At 45.6% G+C, this 23,046-nt stretch overlaps 1 protein-coding gene across 1 annotated transcript in view; it reads right to left on the bottom strand.

The window, feature by feature from the left end:
* Positions 1–2,455: 2,455 nt before the first annotated feature.
* The window catches only part of CAPN6 (calpain 6), a 56,833-nt gene continuing 36,242 nt past the window's right edge, over positions 2,456–23,046 (bottom strand). Inside the window, exons 4-14 of the mRNA XM_054289762.1 lie at positions 22,595–22,726; positions 21,552–21,760; positions 20,679–20,871; positions 16,229–16,422; positions 14,558–14,635; positions 13,203–13,398; positions 10,583–10,705; positions 8,172–8,374; positions 6,972–7,093; positions 3,477–3,613; positions 2,456–2,638 (exon numbers count right to left, since the gene is read on the bottom strand). Of these exons, the coding sequence (XP_054145737.1) occupies positions 2,456–2,638; positions 3,477–3,613; positions 6,972–7,093; positions 8,172–8,374; positions 10,583–10,705; positions 13,203–13,398; positions 14,558–14,635; positions 16,229–16,422; positions 20,679–20,871; positions 21,552–21,760; positions 22,595–22,726 (1,770 nt within the window). The remainder of the gene's footprint in view (positions 2,639–3,476; positions 3,614–6,971; positions 7,094–8,171; positions 8,375–10,582; positions 10,706–13,202; positions 13,399–14,557; positions 14,636–16,228; positions 16,423–20,678; positions 20,872–21,551; positions 21,761–22,594; positions 22,727–23,046) is intronic.

The raw sequence follows: 23,046 nt of genomic DNA, 5'->3' as shown, positions 1-23,046 counted from the left end.
CTGCCAGTCCCTCGGGGCAGCACTGGCCAGCAGGGCCTGTTCCCATGCCATGGGGACAAATTCAGGGAATGTCTGGAGCTGGCACAGTAATCAGGGCCTAGAAGTCACCATGGCTGTGCCCCCCACCCTGAATTCCCACTGTGCCAGGCTGTACATGCCTGAAAACTGCTGGTCACACTCCCTGTGTCCCACTGATGCTGGGGACAGCCCTGGACAGAGCCTGGCACAGGCTGGTGGTGCTGGCATTGGGGCCAGGGCTGCGTGGCTGCAAGGAAAGAGCCAAGGGACTCCCCTCCAGCTTGGGGCTCAGCTGGCTTTGTGCCCTCAGTGGGCTCAGGAGCCTTCTCAGCCAAATCGTGGGGCAGGGAGGCACAAACCCCTGGTGCCATCTCAGTGTGGAACGTTTTTCAGGCTAAACACCGATCTTTGGGCAAGCCATGCCCTGGGAATGGCCCCCATCCCCTAGGGAACACTGCAGGAAGCAGCTCCCACCGCCTGGAGCAGAGTGTGAGGAAAAGCAAAGCAAACAGCTCTCAGTGCAGGACGAGGGCAGGCCTGACCTTTGCAGTTCCCCTCGTCCAAGCTCTGGTCTGCACGAGACAGTTATGCTTTATGCTTTTTTATGCTTTTAAAGAGAGAAATCTCAGCTTACAAACATTTCTGGAGTCAGCAGCCCTGAAGCCATGAGCTCACAGGGAATGTCACCTGCCTGTGGGGCCTGTAGTTCACACCTCTGACAAGATCTCTGCTGTGCCAAAGGGCCTGAGCCCAAACTGTCTGAAAATAGCTGGGGTTTGGTCCTTGGTACATGCAAGCTGATGGCACTGCAGCATCATTCACAGCCCCACAGACCATCTCTGGCATGTCAGAGAAAGCATTTTGCTACCACAGCAATGATCTTTTTGGAGCCCTGAGGAGACCTTTTGTGAAAACATTAGCTCTGTCAAGGGCCATTTCATAAACTGTAAAAATCGCACAGTGTGGCTGAAGTGGCTACGAGGCACATAGAAATCCAAATTTCCTGGCTGTGAAAAGGCAGAATGGTCCTCCAGCTTAGAAACCCAAATTTCCTGGCTGTAAAAAGGCAGAATGGTCCCTCAGCTTCACTTTCCCACCCGGAATGTGCAGCTGTGTAAAATCCATTTCTGAGTGTGTGGCACAGAGCCCTGTGCACTGCCAGGGTCACTGCCCAGCGTGCCCACCCCAGACAGCTGCTGAGGGAACCCTGCCCAGGGCTGCAGGGGAAGGGGAGAGCTGGCACCAGAGCCCTGCTGTGATGGAAATGTGAAATAACGCCCATCCTCCCTGGTACCCGAGTGAAACTCCAGCAAACATCAGCATGCCAGCAATAAATGACTGCAAAATTTTGAGAGTGAGACCTGACAAGTGCCAGGGAACAGCACCCTGCTTTTACAGACCCACCTGTCTCATGAGCTCATTTTCTCCTCTTTTGGGCTGGTGCTACATCCACCAAAACAAGAGGGCTGTTATTCCATTTTTAGCATTATGTGGCTTAAACAAAGCAAGGAAGCTCCCATTACTGAATCTGTGCTCTGAGCAAAGCCCCAGCTGAACTGTGAGGTGCCCTTGGATAGAAATATCAAACTGTGAGTCATCAGCTCAAGGTGGAGAAGAGAACAATCAGAAAGTCAATCTGAGAGCCTTTGGGTGGACAAAGCTCTTATTTGCTGTGGTGTTCAAACAGGCACTGCAAGATCTGCCCCTCTATTTTAGTGTTGTCCTGGCAAGACTGGTCTTAAGGCCACGAGCTATGACTGAGCTGCTCAAGTAGTGACATTTTCACCAAGGAACAGAAACACCTAATCTTTAGTGAAATTCATCAAGAAATGTATACCCTTCTATGGGAAGGATATGGAAAAAAAATCCCCATGAATCCCCCTTGTATTTGCCAGTCCCCAAGCTGCTGGTGGGTGCCTGAAGGAGCTACAGCCATTCCTGCCTGCATCCTCAAGGATGCTCCCATCCTCACAAGCTTACCTCAGTATTCCATTTGGCCCTTCTCCGGTCACCCTGTTCTTCTACGCCTTCTGATGTTTACGTTCATATAATGGAGTTTCTCACGCACTTTTATGTAAATAATTATTGTTTTTACATTCCTCTCTGGAGGAAGAGAAATTTGATGGACTGTTGGTTTGTCCAGTGTCATTGGAGAAGTGGCACTTTCATCCTCCAAGGCGCTGTCACTTTTGAAAGTCTATAAATGTTAGAGTCCAGAAATAAACCACCCCTCTTCTTCCCTTGGTGGTCCACGTAGTTTTGTTTTGTGTCGTACTGCGACACTCTCCTACTGCATGAGCTGTATCATAGATATGTATTAATATGCATTCCCCCTTTCCCAGCGGAGGGCTTTTCTTCCCCCCCTTTAAAGCGATTATGCTGATGCGCTCCCCGCGCTGCCCAGCGGTGACAGCAGCCCCGCGTGGCCGCGCGGCGCTCAGAGCTCGCCGAGGTCATCGCTGCACAGCACGGTGACGCTGATGTGCCCCGGCACCTCGGCCGCTCCCCCGCCGCCCCTGCCCCGCAGCTTCAGCCGCTGCTGCGGGCGGGGCTCGCCGGGGGACGCTGCCAGCACCGCCTGCCCCAGGAGCTGGTCCCTCAGGAGGTTGCTGTTCCACACCTGGCGATGAGGGGACACAAACAACGCGGCTGTCACACTCCGCCGGGAAGGGTCACCCCCGATAACCCCTTGGAAAAGCGTGTGTCTAAATTTAGCTAATTGTCTAGAGAGCATGAGGGAGAGTCTGGATTTGCATGCTCATCTACATAGACTATGCAAATAAGGAGAGAAATGCAGCGTTTTGCTTTCTAGGTCAGAGCCTGCCTAGGAGAGGAATAAAAATGACCTTTTTAAACTCATCAGCAGTAAAACCTACCTAAGTGTAGCCTGTCTGCTGCTCTGCCTGCCTGTGCCCACCTCTGCACCTCCTCAGTGCTACAGTTTTAGAGCCTGGCCCACAGACTAGGCTGAAGACAAACTTTTCCTGGACTGCATCATCTCAATGCCAGGCTCTATTTCTCCAGCTAATGCTGAGGTAAACAGTGAGGTCCCGTTCTCACAGGACTAGAACTCAGGGTAGAAAACTTCTTAATAACAGCCTTAGCTTTGGGTTTGTTTCCAACACTGACTTGGGACAGCACTTGGCTTTTCTTTGTCTCTGTTTCATCAGGGGCAAAAGGAATTCTGTAAATTCCTTCAAAGCCTTGGAATTAAAGATGCCTTGGAAAGAAATATGTGCCTTGGAATGAAACGTTCATTGGAATGAAACATTCATTGGAATGAAACATTCCTTGTGATCCCCAAGTGCCATCAGCTGGTGTTTGTGGAGCAGCAGAGCTCCAGGCAGAGCTCAGCAAGGAGAGCAGAGGCTCTCACTCTTCTCTCCTGGGTCACACAAAGAACAGCTGGCCCAGGGAAGCCCAGGGCTGCTGCTGTGCTGCCCCTGAGGCTGTCTCACCTGGATGGTGACAGGACTGTCGATGTCCTTCCTGTAGAAGATCACCTGGGTGTTGAACACGGGGCTGGTGGTGTCGTGCTGCACCGGGGAGCGCCGGCTCTGGTTCTCACACTTGATGAGCACGTAGGGATCTGCCCCTGGAACGCAATCAGCGGCACAGCTCTGGGCACACAGAATGGCAGCTGAGAGCTGCCCAGAAACCCAGCAGAGACAATCCCCTCCTGTGCCTGGCAGCACCACAGGACAGGGCACCAGAGCACACCACAGCCACTGCTCCCTGTCCAGGTGAAAACACAGAATCATGGAATGGTTTGGGTTGGGAGGGACCTTAAAGCCCATCCAGTGCCACCCCTGCCAGGGACAAGGACACCTCCCACCATCCCAGGCTGCTCCAAGCCCCATCCAGCCTGGCCTTGGGCACTGCCAGGGATCCAGGGGCAGCCACAGCTGCTCTGGGCACCCTGTGCCAGGGCCTGCCCACCCTCACAGGGAACAATTTCTCCCTAATATCCAATCTAACCCTCATATATGACCCCCTGCGATTGTTCAACATTCTAGAAATGCTTTGTTTTTACACTGAGTATTTTTATTTCTTACTAAATTTGATATTCTCTTTCCTTTACGATGAGGAGCAAGATCCATTTTGGAAACACCAAGCACATTCAAATAGAATGGGCCATTCCATTTTCTGAGTTTTTAATTAAACAAAGGCAATATCATGTTTTTATTTCAACACAACTCTTTCTGTTTCTGTTGTTAATGACAGATTTTCTTCCCCACACCTTGCTACATCTTAGATACAGATTTTAAATAAACCCAGGGTATCTGTAAGTCAGGCTCATAAGAGTTTCTAACACACTTTATTTCACCGTCTACTTGAAAATACCATTGCAGCCAGAAGGCAGCACAATTTTAGGCAACTTCAGCTTTTTAACAAACCATACCCAGATGATTTCCCTCAAACTCATCACTCATTTACCAACACGACCGGGTACCAACACGAACAAACCACACAACAGCTGCATCCAAGGCAGACACAGAGTTTTCCATATGTTGCTCTGTGGTTACACCTGGCCAGAGCTGTTTCCCTGACAACCCCTCACAGCTCCATGGCAGGTAGCAGGATATTGGCTTTTCTGATGGGCAATTGCCTTCTCTGTCACTGAACTGTGAATTCAGCTCTGGGGCATGGGGTGGCACCAGGCTGTGTGCCAGGGGTGGAAAAGCTGCCTTCCTTGCAAAGCAATTTGGAAAATGGATCTGGATAAAACGGGGTCTTGCCTGTCACCCCAATGGTGTTAACAGCTTTGTCAGAGGGCAAAGAGCAGAGCAACATCCAATCATTAACAGTAATTAGGAGATAGAGAGCATAAGGAGGGGTGAGGAAAGGGCACAGAGCTAAAGAGGTGACAGGCACATCTGCTGGATGGATGAGGGAGCAGTTAATGAGGGGACTGGCTAAGTGAAGGGAAAAGGAAAGAAAATATTTAAAGGAAACATTCACATTCTCAGCAAGACCTCACAGAGGGAGGTAGAAGGGGGACACAAAATGTTCTTGTAGCCATGATGCTCCAAAATGTTCTCACCCCGTGATGGCAGTGCTGGATGGGTCAGTTGTTTCAGGAAAACTGGCTCCAATTCCACAACAAAAGCAAGCAGTGGGAGAGCACATGGAGGATCAGATGTTCTCAGCCATGGATGGCCCAGTTCTGTGCCTGGTTTATTTACAGGACAAAGAAAAAACACCAAGGTCTGCTAGAGTGGAAAAGCAATGTCCTGGTATTGGCCATGAGGTGGGAGTGAAACTGGAGCTGCTGTCAGGAAACAGCTCTGGCAGAGGAAGGAGGGCTGGGTTCAGCTCTGGGGCTCTCAAATGGCTCCAGCCCTGCCCTGAACCCCATAACAGCTCTCCTACCTCAGCCCTGGCCATGCTGCTACTTTGGGAAGTTGTACAAAAGAACACTGCAATGGAAAAGGTTGGAATCTGTAAAAGCCAGAAACACCTGAACAGTAATGGCATTTCTAAGGCTTAAGGAAATCTGTGCTCACTAGTCTAAGCCTTAATTTTTGGATTTTTGAAAACTGCTCCAAGGATCTAACACCCACACCCTGCAGCACTGTACCAAAGCAAAAGGCTTTCAGGAAAACCCTCCTGAGGGAACGTTGCCAGCTGCATTCCCACTCCTCTGCTGCTCTTCCCAGAACCTGGGGAGCTCTGACAGCATCAGCCACTGGAAAAGGGCATGGCCCAAAGAGCAGGAACAGTGCTGAGACACGAGCACTGCCCTGGCAGTCGCAGCAGGTTGTTTGGCCCCTTGCAGGTGAATCTCTGCTTCTCCTTCCTTCTGCTTCTCAGGCTGCTCCCAAGGCAGCTCCCACTAAAGATTCTCTGCTTCCAGGGCTGTCACACACCACAGATCTCAACACTCAGTTCATATTCTAAGAGGTGAAAAACAATTCAATGTCCAAATCCAATGTGCAATGTCAGCAGGAATACTTAAAAGTGCAAAAGGTGGTTTGTTCTCAAAGAGAAACTCAAGGAAAGAGCCTGACAGACAGTAGTGAGAGCCATTTTAAAACCAGGCTGGGGAATGAGTGACAGAAAATCCTCTAGCACAGAGTTTCCTCATCATCCTGCAGACCTGCCACTGTGCCTGGCTCACAGACAGCTGGATCCACTTCAGAACACTCTGACTTGGAGAGAGGTACTTCCACAAGCAGCATCCAGGACTGAGTCTGGAGTCATCCACTATTCCTGACAACAGCAAACCATCCATTATCCTCTCCAGACAGAGCAATGGATCAAAGACAGCACCAAGGAGGAACTTTCCAATAAACATTTAACATAAAAATAAAATAAATTTCCTCTAGCTAGTAACAGGGCTCTAACAACAACCAGCATTAAGCTGTGAAAAATGAAGACTGTCAGAGCAGGAGCAGAAAATGAAAAAGCTAATGACAACTGGGCAAGTTTGCTAATTAACTCAACATCAGGTGCTATAAAGCCATTTTGATGTCCTTCAGGACACTTCCCTGACAGACACACAGTTATGTATAAAGCATTTAACCCCTGTTCTACTTTACCCAGCGGAAAATGATTGTTTGAAAACCACAAAGTCCTCCCTGAAGCGCTCTAACGAGGTAAACGTAACACACTGCATGAGTCTGTGCCATTCAGCTGTCTCCTGGATATTTTCCATTTAGAAAACACACAGTCCTGACAGAAGAACATTACTAATCCCCACAATTAGCTCCTCAGGAGGGTCTAGCTTCTCCTGCCCATCCTGACCAGCTATGGACCTGCCCATGACTTGCTATTGTGCATCCCAATATTCATCTGATCTCTCCACTGGAGCAGGTTTTACAGCAAGATGGAAAAAACAAATCCCATGAATCCTCAGTTTGGGTAATTTCTGATTGCTTACCTGTCAACCCAAATCATCTTTAGAAGGCTGAAAAGCCAATCCCACTCATCCACACTCTCTTTCCACTTACCTCCTGATCTGTCTTGTTTCTGCAAACCCTCTGCAGAGTGGACTTTGATTTGGGTGACTCTGCGTGGGTAGCCACAAAGAAGACTCCAACACGTCATTTTAGGCCTATCTTCCTTCAGCTCCCTGAAAAAATCATGGAAAAAGCAACCTAAGCAAAGAATGTCAAGCAAACAATCAATGGTTGAGGAAATCTGGCATTTTTAGAACATGAGATTTGTAGTTTTTCTTCATCTGCCGTTTTTGAATTCTGTGGTGCAGAAATGACAGATGTAAGAAATAAAAATAGAGCAAAGCAAAGTAAAACAAATTTGTGCTATCTTTTGCGTGGAAGCAAAAATGGTGAAACCCCCCCCCAATTTTAAATAGTGGAAAATATTATCAAATCAAGAAATAAATACAGTGAGCCTGATTAATGAAGCACTGGTTCTACTCTTGCAGCAGCCACAGCTTTCAGAGGAGATGGGCACAGAAACAACAAGTATCACTGTAGCCACAAGCACCAGTGCTCGGTGTCCTGACCTAGAACTGGGGGCCACTACAAGAACTGAACTAAAAAAGCCAAAAGACTCAAAGGAAATCATCCAAGATGTCCCTAACTAAACATTTCCTGACCATGTACGATAAAAACGAGAGCAGGCTCCTGGTTCTAAAGTGATTTCAGCATTTATTATAAGAAAAGAAAGGCCTAAAGCAAGGGGGCCCTGGGCAGGAGTGTTCCCGGTGCTGGGGCTGCTCAGCAGCGATGTCCCAGATGGAACAGCACACATTCAGTGGATCAGAAGCCCCTTTTGAACCTGTTTCTTGTCCCTTTGGGTTGGTTTCTTTCTGGATCCTTCATTTTCATGAAGGTTTAAGGCACTCGATTGGCCACTACAGCTCTGTCTAGGCTGACTCGTGGTGCACTTTACTGAGCTGTGTTATGGTACCTTGAGTACCATATTTCTTACAACTCCCCTTTTAACCCCCTTTACAATATAATAACCAAACTAACAGTATATCCCTAACGATCTATCAACTATTTTACAACAGTTTCCAACCTATTTTTAACAATGTACAAACCTGGATATCCTCAGAGCTGCTCCTGATGTCTCCAGGGCCCAGTTCTGGAGCCAGTGAGTTGGAGGACAACCTGGCAACCCCTTCCATGGAGCTGCAGCCTGTGGGCTAAGGAGGATCTCCTGCAGCTGTGAGTGGCACCCACCTGAGTTTTGAGGGCACATCTGTGTAGAGCCTGAGGATGAATTTTGTGGGGACACCTGGGACGTAGGTGGTGGGGACCAGGATGTAGCGGCCTTGTTGCAGGGTCCTCCTCAGGAACACGCTGCGAGTGTTGGAGTAGGGAGACGTGGCCACTCTCTCCTGCACCGTCAGCTTGTGCAGCCTGTACCTCCTGTTGTCCTCTACCTGCAGCAGGAGAGGGGTTAGGGACAGCAGGGCTAAGGGCAGGGCTCTCCCTGAGCACCACACAGCTTTTCACCCAACAAGGCGAAACACTTTGGCAAGTGTTTTCTCATCCAGTTAAGCTGTGGCACGTGAAAGTTTGGGGCTGGCAAAGACAGGAGCCCACTGAAAGAGATGATGCGATGCTGCTGCAGAGCTTGGAACACTTCCAGAGATGGACACACAGCCCAAGGACTGCACCTGCTCAGACAAGGCTAAAATCCCATGGAAGAGGTTTTACAGTGACTTCTGTGAGCCAGAGAGAAGTTTTATAAGAGGATCCATGTTTGATAAGAGAATCCATGTTTACCCCTGAAAGAATTTTCTACCAAGGTCATTGACAAAGAAACCAAGAAAGAAAGAAGGATAAATAAGAGAAACCTGCAACTGCCTAGTCCAATGAGCATTTTCTTTGTCTTTCCTGACGAATTGTCCCAGATATCTTTTCATGAAAACCCTTTCCTTAGGATTTTTTCCTCCTGAGAAGCTGAGAGGCCTCAGGAACAAAATGCAAACAATGATTATCTGCTGCTGTGGAATGCAACAGGTGCATCTGTGATTGGTCTCATGTGGCTGTTTCTAATTAATGGCCAATCACAGTCAGCTGGCTCAGACTCTCTGTTTGAGACAGAGCCTTTGTTATCATTCCCCTCGTCGCTTCCCTCATCCTCAGACCCCTGTGAACACGGTCACAACCAATGAGTAAAGTGTAAACTGATGAGTTTTGTTAGAATGTATAAAAAGCATGCAGGCTATTAAAAAAAACCAGTTTGAAGCCTTCTGAACTATGACAAGATCCCTCTGCCTCCCTTCTCTAGCCTTTCACAGCAGGCTCCCAATCCAGATGCACTCAGCTGGATTCTCCTTGGCCTTTCCTGAATATAAAAGCCACAGAATAACCATGAATGTTTTCTTCTAAGCCTTGAAGTTGTGCTTAACTCTTAACATCTTCCCCAGAGTACTGGTATTGCCAGAGTTCAGTTTAAATCTAAACCTCTCTCTCAAGCAGCTCTGGAGCAAAGGCAGCCCTTCATTCTTTACTGTCAGCTTTCTTCCCAAGGCCTTTAGTAATGCTAATGAGCCTGGTGTGTAAGAATATATCTAAAATAGAAAATTATTGATTAGAAATAAAAATAGAGTACTGAAGCTTTTAGGAAGGTGTGATTTTCTTTTTCAAGCCTTTCCAAATTACAGGCATGAACAAGGGAAATTATTCTGCTTTCTGCAACAACACTTTTCAATATATGTGGTTAACAGGTGATTGGCAAATGAGCAGGTGCGATGCAGATGTCAGCAGATCTAACCAACTGTTAAAAATTGACTTTTCTTTTAGGGTAGGGCCATAGATTTAATGTAGTCCCAGGAGTTGTAGCAACAGATGACAGGATTACCCCAATCCTCAGTGAAAGAGTAGAAAAATTGCTGTTTCTTTCCTTCCCTCCTCTGAGCTTGAGTGTTTTCATTTTACTCAATTTGTCTTAAGAGTGCAATTAAATTACCTTTTGGGATCCATGTCGTTCCTTTTCCCATATATTCATTTCCTGCTCACCAGTCCAGCTTTTGAAAAGACTTTTTTTCTAAGTGGCAACAGAAAAACTGCAGACTTTTCAACCTCATTCTCCTGGCTGTATTTGCTGGTGAAATGGAGGCAGAAGAAGGAGAAAAATCCTCCATGTTTTAAGTACTAATATCATTTTGCCTTTCTCTAGAAAGTTTTGGGGTAGGAAAACCACTTAAAATTCTTTTGCAAGGTGCAAAATTTATTTATCTCAAATAAATGAAATTTATTCAAATAGAGTTTGAGCTGAACTAAAATCAGTTGAGTTCCCATGGCCTGAGTGCAGTGCCCACACAAAATTTAAGCATAGAGCCAGACCCCAGGATAATCCTGGTATATTATCTGAAAGGTGCGTTTTCAAAGTAGTAACCACCAGAGTGAGTGCCCAGCACCCACAGACAGTAACAGAAGTTATAGGTCTGAATTTTCATGTGCTGGGAGAGAGAAGGTCAGGAAGGTGGGAAAGGGAGTAGGAATGGATAAACAGATCACTGATTATATAGATTTACCTATCTAGATATAGATATCTAGCTGCCAAAGACCTCACTGTCAGGGAGAAGCAGGACTGAGCAAATGGAACAAGCTCTGCACCAGGAGCACAGCTGGCTGCCTACCTTGAGGATTTCAAAGCCAATGGTGATGTTGTCTCCTTTGCCTTCTTTCTTGTACTTGCGGCGATCCTCCTGCTGTAAGGACACCAGCACTTTGTCCTGGGCCTTCTTAACATCAAAGAGGTACTGGGAGGAGACAGGAGAGAGAAGAGCTGTTGGAATTTTACCCTCAGGAGGCTGAGGGTAAAGCCATCACCAAGGAAATATCTTGTCTTAGGTTGGAAATGGGGGTGTGTGTTCTGTCACCATCTGTCAGAGCTGGGGCAGTTCTCTGCTGTCCATGGGGCAGTTTTTCCTTTATCTCTCCCACACCAACCCTCCCTCCAGGAGATCCCTGCTGTCCATGGCCACTGAGTGTCCCTGCAGGGCTGATCCAATCCCAGCATCCCATGGGGAGATGCTCCGCCCAGGGGAGGAGCCAAGCATTCCTACCTGGATCCAATCTGAGCCTGGCACAGCACAGCAGCCTTTGCCCCCTTCATTGCCAGAGGAGCAGCTTTCTGCTGCCCTGCATGGCCAGAGGGAGCCCAGGCCCATCTTACTAAATCCCACTTGAACAGTTACCTTACTAAAAAACACTACCAGACCAGTTCGTAAGTATGAACAAAAGAAGGTCAGACAGATGTCTCTTTATATGATAAGGAATTTAATTAATTTGTTCATTGTTAGAGAGTCCTTTAAATTTTGCTTTGTGCATGCAGAGAGCAAACCTGAGTTGTCAGGACCAGAGGACAGGAGAGGAGATAATTTATCCCAAGTTTGGACAGATGCTGTGCTCTCCCATCCTCAAAGACATTTAAATGTGAAGAAAATAAATAGAAACATAAACCTGCAGCAGTGCACAGCTGGGTACCATGTGCACCACATGTTCTGATTTAAGCAGAAATTCTTTGGCAGCATAGAGAGGGATATCATCATTGGTTCAATTCCCCCCTCCCTCTTCCTTTGCTGCTAAAACACAAATTATTGAGCTTTGTTTTGAGGTAGATATTGAGATTGCCTTGATTACAGAACCATCCACATCCCTCTGCCTTGGAGCTCTGCTGAGCAAGGCCCCATCCAAGCTCTGATTTGTGTTTTATATCACTTACTGCAGCAGAGAAAGCTCAGGGCCTGGGAGAGTCCCAGGGGTTCTAAGAGAACCTAGAAAGTGAGATATAAAATGCAGCAACACCCAGTAAGGCACATTTTAATCCTTGTCCCTGTTGAGCCATACACAGGTTACCCCCCAGGCTGCTCCAAGGCCATGGAGGGGTGGAAGGGCAACAAGTGGAATCAGGAAAGTTCTCCTGGTCTGGTGACTGCTCTACAGCTGTGACCTTCTTCTGATGGCACCTCAGCTGTCCCAGTGGATAATGATCTAGAATTCAGCACATGACTGTAGAATACACAAATACTTGGCTGAAATTGCCTTATCAAAGGGAATGGAAGTGGCACAGTCCCTCTCTGCCCAGATAAACCTCACAGGAGGCCTCAGTGCCAGGAGAAGAGAGATTATCTCTAGATTATGGTGGGGTGTGCCACAGTAGCCTAAGATAACAGAAATGTGTTCCTGCACTGCTGCTAAGAGCCTTTTAATCAGCTGGCCCAGAGATAACACTGGAATACAGAGGCCTTCCACTGCATCAGGCATTGCACTCAGCTGGAACTGTGCATTTTGTTCTCTGTGACAGCTAAACACTTACAAAGGAGACCAGACAAGCTCTTGGAACACATCCAGAATTTCACAGAGTTATACCTGAATTCCATCACCCCCTGGAAATGGGGCACTGACAGAAGGCAGAGCAGTGAGTATGAGCTGGGAAGCTGAGACCTGATGTGAGCAGCAGAGGCTGCACTGCTGCAGCATCCTGCTCTGAAAACACAGGCTGCAGGCAGAAACCTCCCCTGCAAGTGCACAGAAGCAGATTCAAATATATCTTTGATTAATCTGGACAGAAAGATCCATTTTCAAAGGAGTAACTACCAGAGTTAGTGCCCAGACCCTTCAGACCATAACAGAAGTTATAGGTCTGAATTTGCATGTGCTGGGAGAGAAAAAGGCAGGAAGGTGGGAAAGGGAGTAGGCATGGATGAGTAGGTCAACTGAATAGCTTGAAATGACCAGGTAGGATGAGACAAGGAAAATTCCATAATGCTGATGAGAGGGTGAGCTTGGGGAAGAGATCAGGTACTTCCAGACTCTCACAGTAATGCCAAGGGATACTAACTAAATACAGTGGATCAAATCCCTGAGCTGTTTAAGGGGGTTAAGTGGGTTCTCTCATTATAAAATCAGACTTGCTGCCTTTCTATGACTGGGAAAATGAAAGAAGTCCAGGCAGGACATCAGTAATTCTGTTGTGTGTGTGACTCACCAGCCCCAAGCATGATCAGTCCTAAATAAATATATAAACTCTTCTGAGAAACTGCACCAAAATCATGAAACATGCAGTACACAGCACACCCCCAGGGCAATGAGATTTTTTGTTTGGTAGTCACTGCCAACTCCTAAACAGGGTGGGTACTTCAGGAGCCCCAGCTAAAGTGGGTACACTTGAATACCTCACAAAACTTCACACCTGGGGGTTCTGCAGGAAGGTGTCTCTGTTATCAAATACGCACAAAACACAGGGGTTCCCACCTGGGGGTTCTGCAGGAAGGTCTCTCTGTTATCAAAGCAGCCCCCAGATCGGTTCAGCAGGGGCTCTGGATGCTTTGCCCAAGCCCCATACATCATTTCCTTCTCCCAGGTCTTGTGGAAGCTGAAGCAGGAGGTGTTCACAGTCCTGCAGATGTCCACATCTGTGAAATTCTTACACCAGTCCTCAAACGTCATCCTGCTCCAGGCAACACCAGGGAAGAAATGGTTTGTTTAAAAGTAAACAGTGATATTCACGCACAGAGCCAAAACAAAACACAAAATCTTCCAGTAATTTGAAGAGGAGGCGTTGCTCAGCTGTCCAGGGGACAAACTGATTCACTGGAAAGCTTTCCATGTGGAAATACTTGTGAAACCACAATCACAGAGTTTTAATTCAGAGCAGCACCACTCAGTGTGTTTGGTCAGATCAGGATCTGTCCTGTTGCATCTCCTAAGCCTGAAGGACTGCTTGAACCTCCCTTGATTTGATAACACATTTTGCAAAGGCCAAAGAGATCACCTGCAATTAAAGCAGGATCCAATCCTCACTATTACAGTCCTTACATCTGTCCCTGAGCACAGCTCCAACCTCTGCCCTCTGGACAGAGCTTTCCTTTAACCCCATCTTGCCTGTGCCTGCTAAAGGAAGGGGCTGGACTGCAGAGTAGCTGAAAACCAGCTTGGCTCTTTGAATTACCATCATGGCCTGGCTTATTCATAGCCCAGAGCCAGGCCCTGCAGCTGCCAGTCCTGACAAAGCCAACAGAATGATTTCCACTGTGAGCCCTGCCAGCTCACTTGATGCAATATTGATCATCTCCTGAAGGACCTGCTGGGCTAAGGATCTAAGCTTTAAGCAAGGTCAAAATTAATAGAGCTCTAGACATTGGATAGAGAATGAACACTTGGAAAACACCAACAAATATCAAAATTCACTGGATGCAACTCTATTTTTAGATGCCTCAGCCATTGCTGATCCACAGACAGGCATAGTACTCAATAAACAGGGTGTGAAATGCTCATGGTACTTCCTCAGATATTTTTGCCTATTTCAAAATTTAACTGGTCTAAACAGTGTTCAACATTGGGCATTGTGTCCTGTAAACCAGCACATGCCCTCCTGGTTTCTGAGAGATTATTCTAAATATAGGCAATAGATTGTGAGAGCTACTAATTCTGTTCTACTAGTTTTAAATCCATTTTTATTATTCTTCCCTGTCATCTCTTGGGAGTTTGAAAGAAACAGACCTTGGGATAACTTTACCCATCTGTTTTTGAAGCTGTTAAATGGCAGATTAATGACAGTTCCTCAGTGTAGCCAGTGCCTCCAAACCCTTCTCATCACTCCCACTCACCAGAACTCTCCATCATTCTCAACAGTAAGCCCCAAATTCTTGCGCTCAGAATCACTGACTTTCTTCCACTCTTCAGAACTAAAAGGAAATAATTTTAAAAAAAGGGAAAAAAATAAAAACAATAAAGATGAATGATGATTAAAAATAAAAACCCTCACCTGGAAAATAAAATTGAAGCAAAAATCTCTCCTGCTCTGTGGTTTTAAAAAGAATATCAGGGTACTGAAAGGGCAGATGATATTGATGGAAGTGTGAGGCTTTCAGGCGGGGTTTTGAAACATTAATTGATTTGAAAGCTACTAAAAAAGAAAGAGATTAATAGGAAATAGGCTCAACTAGAGCAGAACTTTATTGATTTCCTTTGTCACACCCTCCATTAGGACTCTTAAACACTTAAACAGCTGGTTTCCAAGGTCACAGGAGATTGACTCCATTCCCTGAAGGCCCCTCAAATGAAACCTGGTTTTCCTCCTCGGGAGCTTATTGAACGCTTCACTTAGACCAGAGTATTCTCTTTGTCTTTTAATCACTTTAATAAAACAGGCCTGAGGTCTGAGATTTCCCTGGGGACCTTTGAGCAGAAACTGCTGGAGCCTGAGCACAGTGTCCAGTGTGCAGAGGGGTGTTCCAGTGCACAGCCCCTGCAGGCACCTGCTGGTGCTGCTGCTGGGGAGCACAGACCCTAAAATTCCAGCAGCCTCCTGCTGAAACCCAAACCAGACCCTGGTCCTGGTGGGTTACACCAGACAAACAGAGCCACAACTCCCCCCTGCCCCTCCAAAAGCACCTGGAGGCTAAAGCTGCAGGAGGCTGGAAGGAGGGAAGGGAGGCTGCTCACCCTGACTGCCATTTTCTCAACCTATTTGGAAATTGTCAGTTTAATTCTTCTAGACCAAAAGCCATGGGCCACCACCAGAGTGCTCAGTGCTGGCATGAGTGGCAGCTGTGCCAGGCTACTGGAGAACCCCAAGGGCTTCAGCTGAACAAGACACAGCAGCTCTGTTGTGCATTCTCTGCATTGCACCCAGACCAATCTCTCTGAAAGTAGTAGATTTTTGCTAGCTAAAGCAGGGATTATAAGAAATTAATATGCTGCTTTTCAGAGCACTGCAATGTTAAATCCTAAATGCTAGCTGGTGAGCCCAGTGCTGAACTGTCACATATTTTTCATGTATAAATCACCCATGATGGGAGACATCCCTTCCAGCAACAATTTCTCTTGCTGTGGATGTACCTGCTAAGCCCATAGTCCACAAGAAAATTAATTAGAAAAAAAACCCACAAATATGGCACTTTTACAGCATTTTTCACCAGTCACTTAAACTATCTACAAGATTTTTACCATCCCCAGCAGCTGGAAATGACAGGTGAGAAACTGAGTCACAGACAAGCTCAGTAGTGAAGCTGGGAATGATCCTTGTGTTCTTGACTCTTGAGCTGTTTTTCTTCCCATGTTCCAGTGGGCCAGAAGAATGATGTAAACAGCAAATAAGGTCGAGGGAGCCAGGACAATAAATAAGGTCCAGACTCCTCCAGGACACGCTCATTTTCTCAGAGGAAAATGGGCAGAGGTGGCAAAGAGGTCCAACCATCTCTGAGTAGGAGTGTGTCCCACAAATTGCAGCGCCCCAGCACAGCTTCACCCTTGGACACTGGGTTTGCAGCTCTTACCTGTCACTCCAAGCACCGTGCCACTCTTTCTTGCCCCAGGGGTTCCTCAGCCTGATCATGAACAGCTTTTGTGCCTTGAAGGAGAGCACCATGGTCTCCCCGAGGCGCAGCTTCCTGATGGCAGTCACGGAGTAGGCATGGCCCACGATCAGCCCCTTCTCTGTCTCTGCCTCGCTGGGCCGCCCTGGGGACTCCTGGGGCATGGAAAATGACAATTAAACAAAAGGAACTCATATCTCTGAGGAACCTGATGTGCCAGCAGCTCTCTGGCCACAGAGAGAAACAGACAACTTTGCCAGGCATGATTCTGGGAAGGGCTGGGAGAAGATCAGAGAAAAGAATGAGAAACAATTCTTATCTTCACTTGCTGCACCTGGTGTTGTGCACATGTGGAATGGTTTATGGAGATTTGCTTACAGACCCTTCAAGCACACGGCACCTGCAGGCTGTGGTTTCTTTATTAGCCAATGGTGATGGTGTTTTAACTAAAGGACCAATTAGGTCAACCCTGTAGCAAACTAGAGTATAAAAAGTATGGGTTTCTTACTAAAGAAATTATCAGCCTTCTGAAATACATGGACTCTATGTCAATTATTACCTGGCTGGGGACCTGTTGTGCTGACAACCTGACAGCTTCACGTTCAAGGGGAAGGACCAGAAAAATTTGTTTTTCATTCTCTTCCTGAGTGATTTTACTGTGCATAATCATAATAATGCCATTAGGAATCAGAACTAGGGGCTCACTAGTGTGGTGTTGTTAGTACCAGACAATTCCAGTGCCAGACAATCCCAGGGCACAGGGGAATCCTGCCTGCTGCAGCCAGCCTGTTTCCTCCAAGTTAGAGGACAAGGCTGATGGAAAATCAGCCCTCCCAAAATCTTGGCATCTCTACCAAATGGCTCTTCTGCACACTGATGGCTGTGCCCAGACTGTCTGGGGTGTCCTCACCTGGGCACTCATGAATTTAGCTGCTGGTCCAAAGCTTGTTCTTCTGTTGGAATAAATTAATACCCAGGAAGAACTACTGGCAGCAGGTAAAGTGGGAGAGCACAGGCACAAGCAAAAAAGCTTCCAAGGCATTTGTGTCCTGTACCTCATTCACTCCTGGCAAAGGGAAGATCCGTAGGGTGCTTTAGGAATTGGGTTTGCTCATCATAAACTCCACATAAGAATCCCAGTTTCCAGCAGTGATCAGGCTGTCCCTAAACTAACCCTAAGCTGTCCTGTTTGATGACTGAGGCTTGATCAGATGCTGATCTAAGAATACAAAAAAGTAGTCAAGCTCTGAAAAAGAGGACAGTTTCATTTAATGCATCCAAATCTCCTGATCTAAACCCAGAAAAGCAGCACCATACAAAGATGTTGGAGTTGTTTTGATGGTGCTGGATCCAGATTCTCCTCACCCTCACTGAATCCAGCCAAGCCACCCTTGAGTCTCTCTCATCTATCACCCACAGGGCCTGGAAACATTCATTCCCTTGGACAAAGATTTGACACAGTTCAGATCCTTGTGTGTAAACTTGTAATTACCTAATTAATGCTCAATCAAGCCTTGGCTGGGGTAGAGAGAGCAAGAGGTGTGGTCTCTTGGTGTTACTAATGCAAATATTTAAATATAAATATGTTTTTATAATTAGACATTCATATATTAGTATAAATATATGAATATTTAAATATAAATAAGGACTTACCACAGGTGTGAAATGCACATAGTATTTCCTCAGATGATTTTACCCATTTCAATATTTAACTGGTCTAAACAGACAAGGTCCTTGTCCTAAGGCAAATGTTGCACTGATACAACAGTGCTCAGCCCCAAAGGTAAGAAATCACATAAAATAAAAGGGGGGGAAGGAGAAATTCCTATCAAATTGGAGCTGACAGATGGGCTGGCAACTGTGAGAGTGTCACCAAGGCCTCTGTGCCTCTCCCTGACAGCAGCTCCCAGAGAATCAGCTCAAGTGTTCCCCCAGCCTGGCTGACATCCCCTGGCTCTGGGCTCACTCCTGTGTAACACTTTCACTGGCATTTTTCACAACCAAAAGCAAACAAAGAGTCCTTGACAGCACGGGAGTCTGTAACTTCTCCTGCTGCCTTTATCACCCGCCAGGCTTTTCTCACTGCTGGCCTTTCCCACCTCATTCTGCAGATACTTATTTATTTCTTTATTCAAATGAGATATTGAAGCATCTCCTGTCTGTTCAGATTTCCAAATGGTGCTGCTCTGGGCCATTCTGTAATCCAAGGCAAATGATGACATGTTTGTAAGGCAGCAATGAAGCCACTTGAGTATTAAATATTCTGCACCTAGCAAGCTCCACTGGGTGTATATTACATCAAAAAGTGACAAATGTAGGCAAATTTAGGAATGGCCTCTCTGTAAACAATGTTTAGAAGCATTTGTGTTTAATTTGGAAGGCAGAAACATAATGCCAGGAATCAGTGAAAGCACTACAACTGCCCAATTAATTGCTTTTTAAAATACAGCTCCTTGTGTCCTGGTCAATCACCTCAGTAAATTCTTGTTAACAAACAGAACTGCTCTAGCATTTGGGAGCAGCCCATCATTCTGGAAACAATGTCTGCAGCAACAATTCACACAATGCAGTCTGCTCTGAGCAAATCAGATGGAATTCTTGCAAATAAAAATTCAGGCATTATGAAAAAAAGGTAAAACAAAACCCAAAGACCTTGAAGCTTTTGTTTCTGAGCTGTTTCCTGATGTTGCTGGAAGGGACAGTCCCTGTTCTATCTCAGGGTAAAGTTTGTGTGACAAAAGGTGCCAGGTATATCAAATTCAGGATGCCCCTGATGTGGGGAATGATTGGCATTGATTCAGAAGGCTGAACAATTGCTTTATTAAAACTAACCTATATTACTTAATACTATATTACAACTATACTAAAAAGATACTATACTCTATTAAAGAGATACTAAAGAAAACCCCATGACTGTCTGAGACAGCCAGGACACAGCTTTTGGCCAATTGGCCAAGGAATGAAAATAATCCTCAGCAGAATCCAACTGACAAATCCCTTCAGGTAAACAATCTTCCTAACATATTCCACAACAGGAGCACAGAATAGAGATAAGAACTGTTTTCTCTTCTCCTCTCCATGCTTCTCACTGCCTTCCCAGGAAAAATCCTGTGTGGATTTGTGAATGTGGAAAAATGCTGCGTGGATTTGGTAAAGCTTGTGCCTCCTGCCTTCTGTGAAGAGAGCTGAGACCACACCAGGTGTTCCTCTTTGGTGCCAGGCCCTGATGCAGGACCAGGGCTAGATCAACAGGTAACATTCTCAGGAACCCCCAAAACCAGCTGATTTTCTGCTGTTCTTGACAATTCCACAACTCTCTTCATACTCCTAAGAATTTCTGAATGAATCATCTTCATTCACAGAGAGGGAAATTAAAGCAAAATGTTTAAGTGATTTAACTAAGATCAGCATCAGCTAATGCCTTAAACTGAAGCAGGAATTGTGGGAGGAAGATGCTAAAGTGCACTTAGATGCCAACCCTCAGCTCCTACAAAATGATCCCTTTTCTGTTGGCTGCTGGATTAATGGTTCATTATAAATGATTAAAAAAATCATTTTAAAGCAATTTTTAAGGAAATATTCAGGTGCCATTGCAGTTTGTTAGCCCTTCAGATGTGATAATAACTGTGGACCAGATGAGGATTTCACACCATCCAGCCAGGGCCTGACATTGCAGACTTAGAAGGGGAATTCAGTCAATGTTTGCTTCCTGTGGCCAGGGGCTGGGCCATAGGTGCTTTGTGAAGCACAGAGCATCCTTTGGGAGCTGTTATTCATCCATCTTCTAGCACAGGACTGGAGAGGGGTAAATCTTCCTCACAAACCATCCCCTCTCTACTGACTAAGGGAACTTCAGGGCTTCTAATGTGGGCACTGAGATACCTGAGCCAGCACAGGCAAGCTCTGCAGGTTAATGCCAGTGGGGAGATTATTCAAGATATTGACTATATTGCATATATTCAATATCAAATAGCTGAAATATCAATTAATATCAAATACCTGAATAACCAGGTGAGCCCAGCCCTTCAGCTCAGCTCCACTGTTACCCTGGGCTGCACTGGCACAACCAAAGTCAAGAGGTCTCAGCAGCTCTATGACAGAAGTGTTTTCTCTAAGAAATAAAGCAGTTGAATGCTGCTATCTGCTGTGTAAATGTGGGTGGATTTATCTCAGGTCAATCCACAACAGTGACCATTCAGAAAAAAGAATTTCAGACGCACAGTGAAGTGGCGGCACAAGCAGTTGTGATTGTATTTAGTAGCTCCTGGAGCTGGAAACACTTGCTAGATTTCTCCATACAAAGCTTTTCCAAACATGCAAAGGAAGGACATACTCAATATCCTAATAATGGTATTTATTCCAGAATATTTTCATTGAAATAAACCCTTAAAATCCATCTCTCTGTACTCACCGAAATGGAGCAGCTGATGAACCCTCCTCTTTTATGCACTTTCATCAAGTCTTCAAACAGCTTCATCTGCTCAGGAATAACCTCACCATATTTGCCCTCCTCCAAATTGATGGATTCTGCCACTGCTCCAGTGAAATCCACCAGAGCTTCTGCAGCACAGCCTCCATCCAGGGCTTGGTAGGATCCAGCCAGCCTGGGGGCAACACAGAACATTCTCAATTTACAGGGGGCTGGAACAAGTGCTCTAATTTGGCTTGAATGTAGAGAACATGTTTGTGTTTCACCAGGGAAAAACAGAACAAAAAAGAACAGAACAAAATAGAGGTGGAGAGAGCCAGAGGTGTGGTATCTTGGTGTTATTAATGCAAATATTTAAATATAAATGTTTTTATCATCGCACATTAATATATTAGTATAAATATGTGAATATTTAAATATAAATAAGGACTTACCACGAGTATGAAATGCACATAGCATTTCCTCAGATATTTTTACCCATTTTAATATTTAACTGGTCTAAACAGACAAGATCCTTGTCCTAAGGCAAATGTTGCACTGATACAACAGTGCTCAGCCCCAAAGGTAAGAAATCACATAAATGAACAGAATCACATATAAGAACAGAGCAAAAAAGCCTGAACAAACTGCATATAAATCTTCTCTGGTTTCTAGGATCCTTAAGGATTTGGGCTGCTGAAGAAGAGAGTATTGCAGTAATTTATTATTTTAACAGAGATTAAAGGAGCTTGCAGTCTTTTTTAGGTTCTCTGCCAGCAGCAAAACTAAAACCTATGGAAAGTCTGACAGAATTGAAGGACAAAACGGACAAAGGGACAACACTGAGGACCACAAGGACAACAAACCAGCTCATACTTAGCATAAGCTTTCTCCAGCAGAGCACTCCAGAATTCATTCCTCACGGTGGAATGGCAGTAGATGAGCCTGCCATTCTCAGTGGGCAGCAGATCATCCACCACGACCTCCGTCCACTCTCCAAAGCGCCAGAAGCGGAAACGGAAAATCCCAGCGTATTTCCTTGGGCTTTTGGGGTCCCACTCCTGCTCACTGTAGTCTGGAATCACCTGAGAAACCATGGAAGGGTGGGAAAAATGCCAAATCACTTGGTTTTAGGATCTTAAAAGTTTAATAGTAATAAAATGGTTGTAAAAATATAATATAATTAGAGTAATAAAAATTTGGACAATTTGGAATAGGACAATATGAGACAATAAAAACAAAGAGTTATGGATGGTCTGGGTACCTTTTCTGGCCAAAATAAGCCTGAAAAAGGCCCCACGTTAACAGAGGATTAACCCTTAAAAGCAACAGCCTGTTGCATATTCATACACCTCATACATGATGCATAAATTCCATCCAAACACAGGATTCTGTCTGGTCAGTGTCAACGTCTTCCTATGAATCTTGACAGATCTTCAGGGCTGAGTAAGGTGAGGAGAAGTTAATTTCTCCTGATAAAGGAGCAATAAATTCTCTTTCTCTGAAAGATTTAGGTGTCCTGTGGCGGCTGTCTCCATGTGAATACCTCATTCCTTTCTTTAAAATGATATCCCACATACATAGTTTCTATTTTAACATTATGTTATAACCTCAAACTATATTTAACACACTACTTAAGAAAATGAATACATCATAACTTTCTAACATAACACATACCATATTCATTTTAATATTCGTGAAAAGCCAATCATAAAATACCCACTTTTCACAAAGGGGAAGTTCAGCAAGTGCACTGTGCTGAAGTTTATTCCCAGGGCAGACTGCCCTGGAACACGTTAAAGAAAGGGAAGATTTGAATCCACCAAAATTCACCCCTTGTTAGTCCTAGGGAGAAAAACAACCAAAGTTAGCTTGGTTTATCAGTTTTATTTCCTGCACCACACACTCCAATCACCCACCTGCTGCCAGAGGCTTTTCCTCAAAGCCAGGCAGGAGCATGCAGCCACAAACCAGCAGTTCCCCAGCTTGCCCTGGTGGAAGTCGTGGGAGCTCATTCCATCCACAAGCAGGTGGGGATCTTCACAGAGGTCCTAGCAAAGCAAACCAGAGATTGCTGGAGACTCCACTCCCAAAATGATCACAACATCCTCCTGTTGTCTTATATTACAATAGTTCTCTTATCATTAATGGTGCAACATTGTCTTATATATATTGAGTTCTATTATCATTATGGTGCAAGGATTCCATAGTCTCAGAGTTTTGTACCACCTCAAAGTTTTCTGTAGGCAGCTCCTCTGAGCACTGACTGTTCTTGGTCCTTGTAGCAGCCATCAGATTCCTCTAACTCCAGACCTCACCAATCCATTCTCTTATGCCACTTGTTCTTATTGGCTACAGGTGTGGCCTGTAA

Source organism: Melozone crissalis, unplaced genomic scaffold, assembly GCF_028551555.1.
Source record: "Melozone crissalis strain CALT ecotype California unplaced genomic scaffold, PUWL_Pcris_2 ptg000068l_1, whole genome shotgun sequence".
Lineage (NCBI taxonomy): Eukaryota > Metazoa > Chordata > Aves > Passeriformes > Passerellidae > Melozone > Melozone crissalis.
Note: the sequence above shows the minus strand (reverse complement) of the source record. Positions and strands in the feature narration are given on the sequence as shown.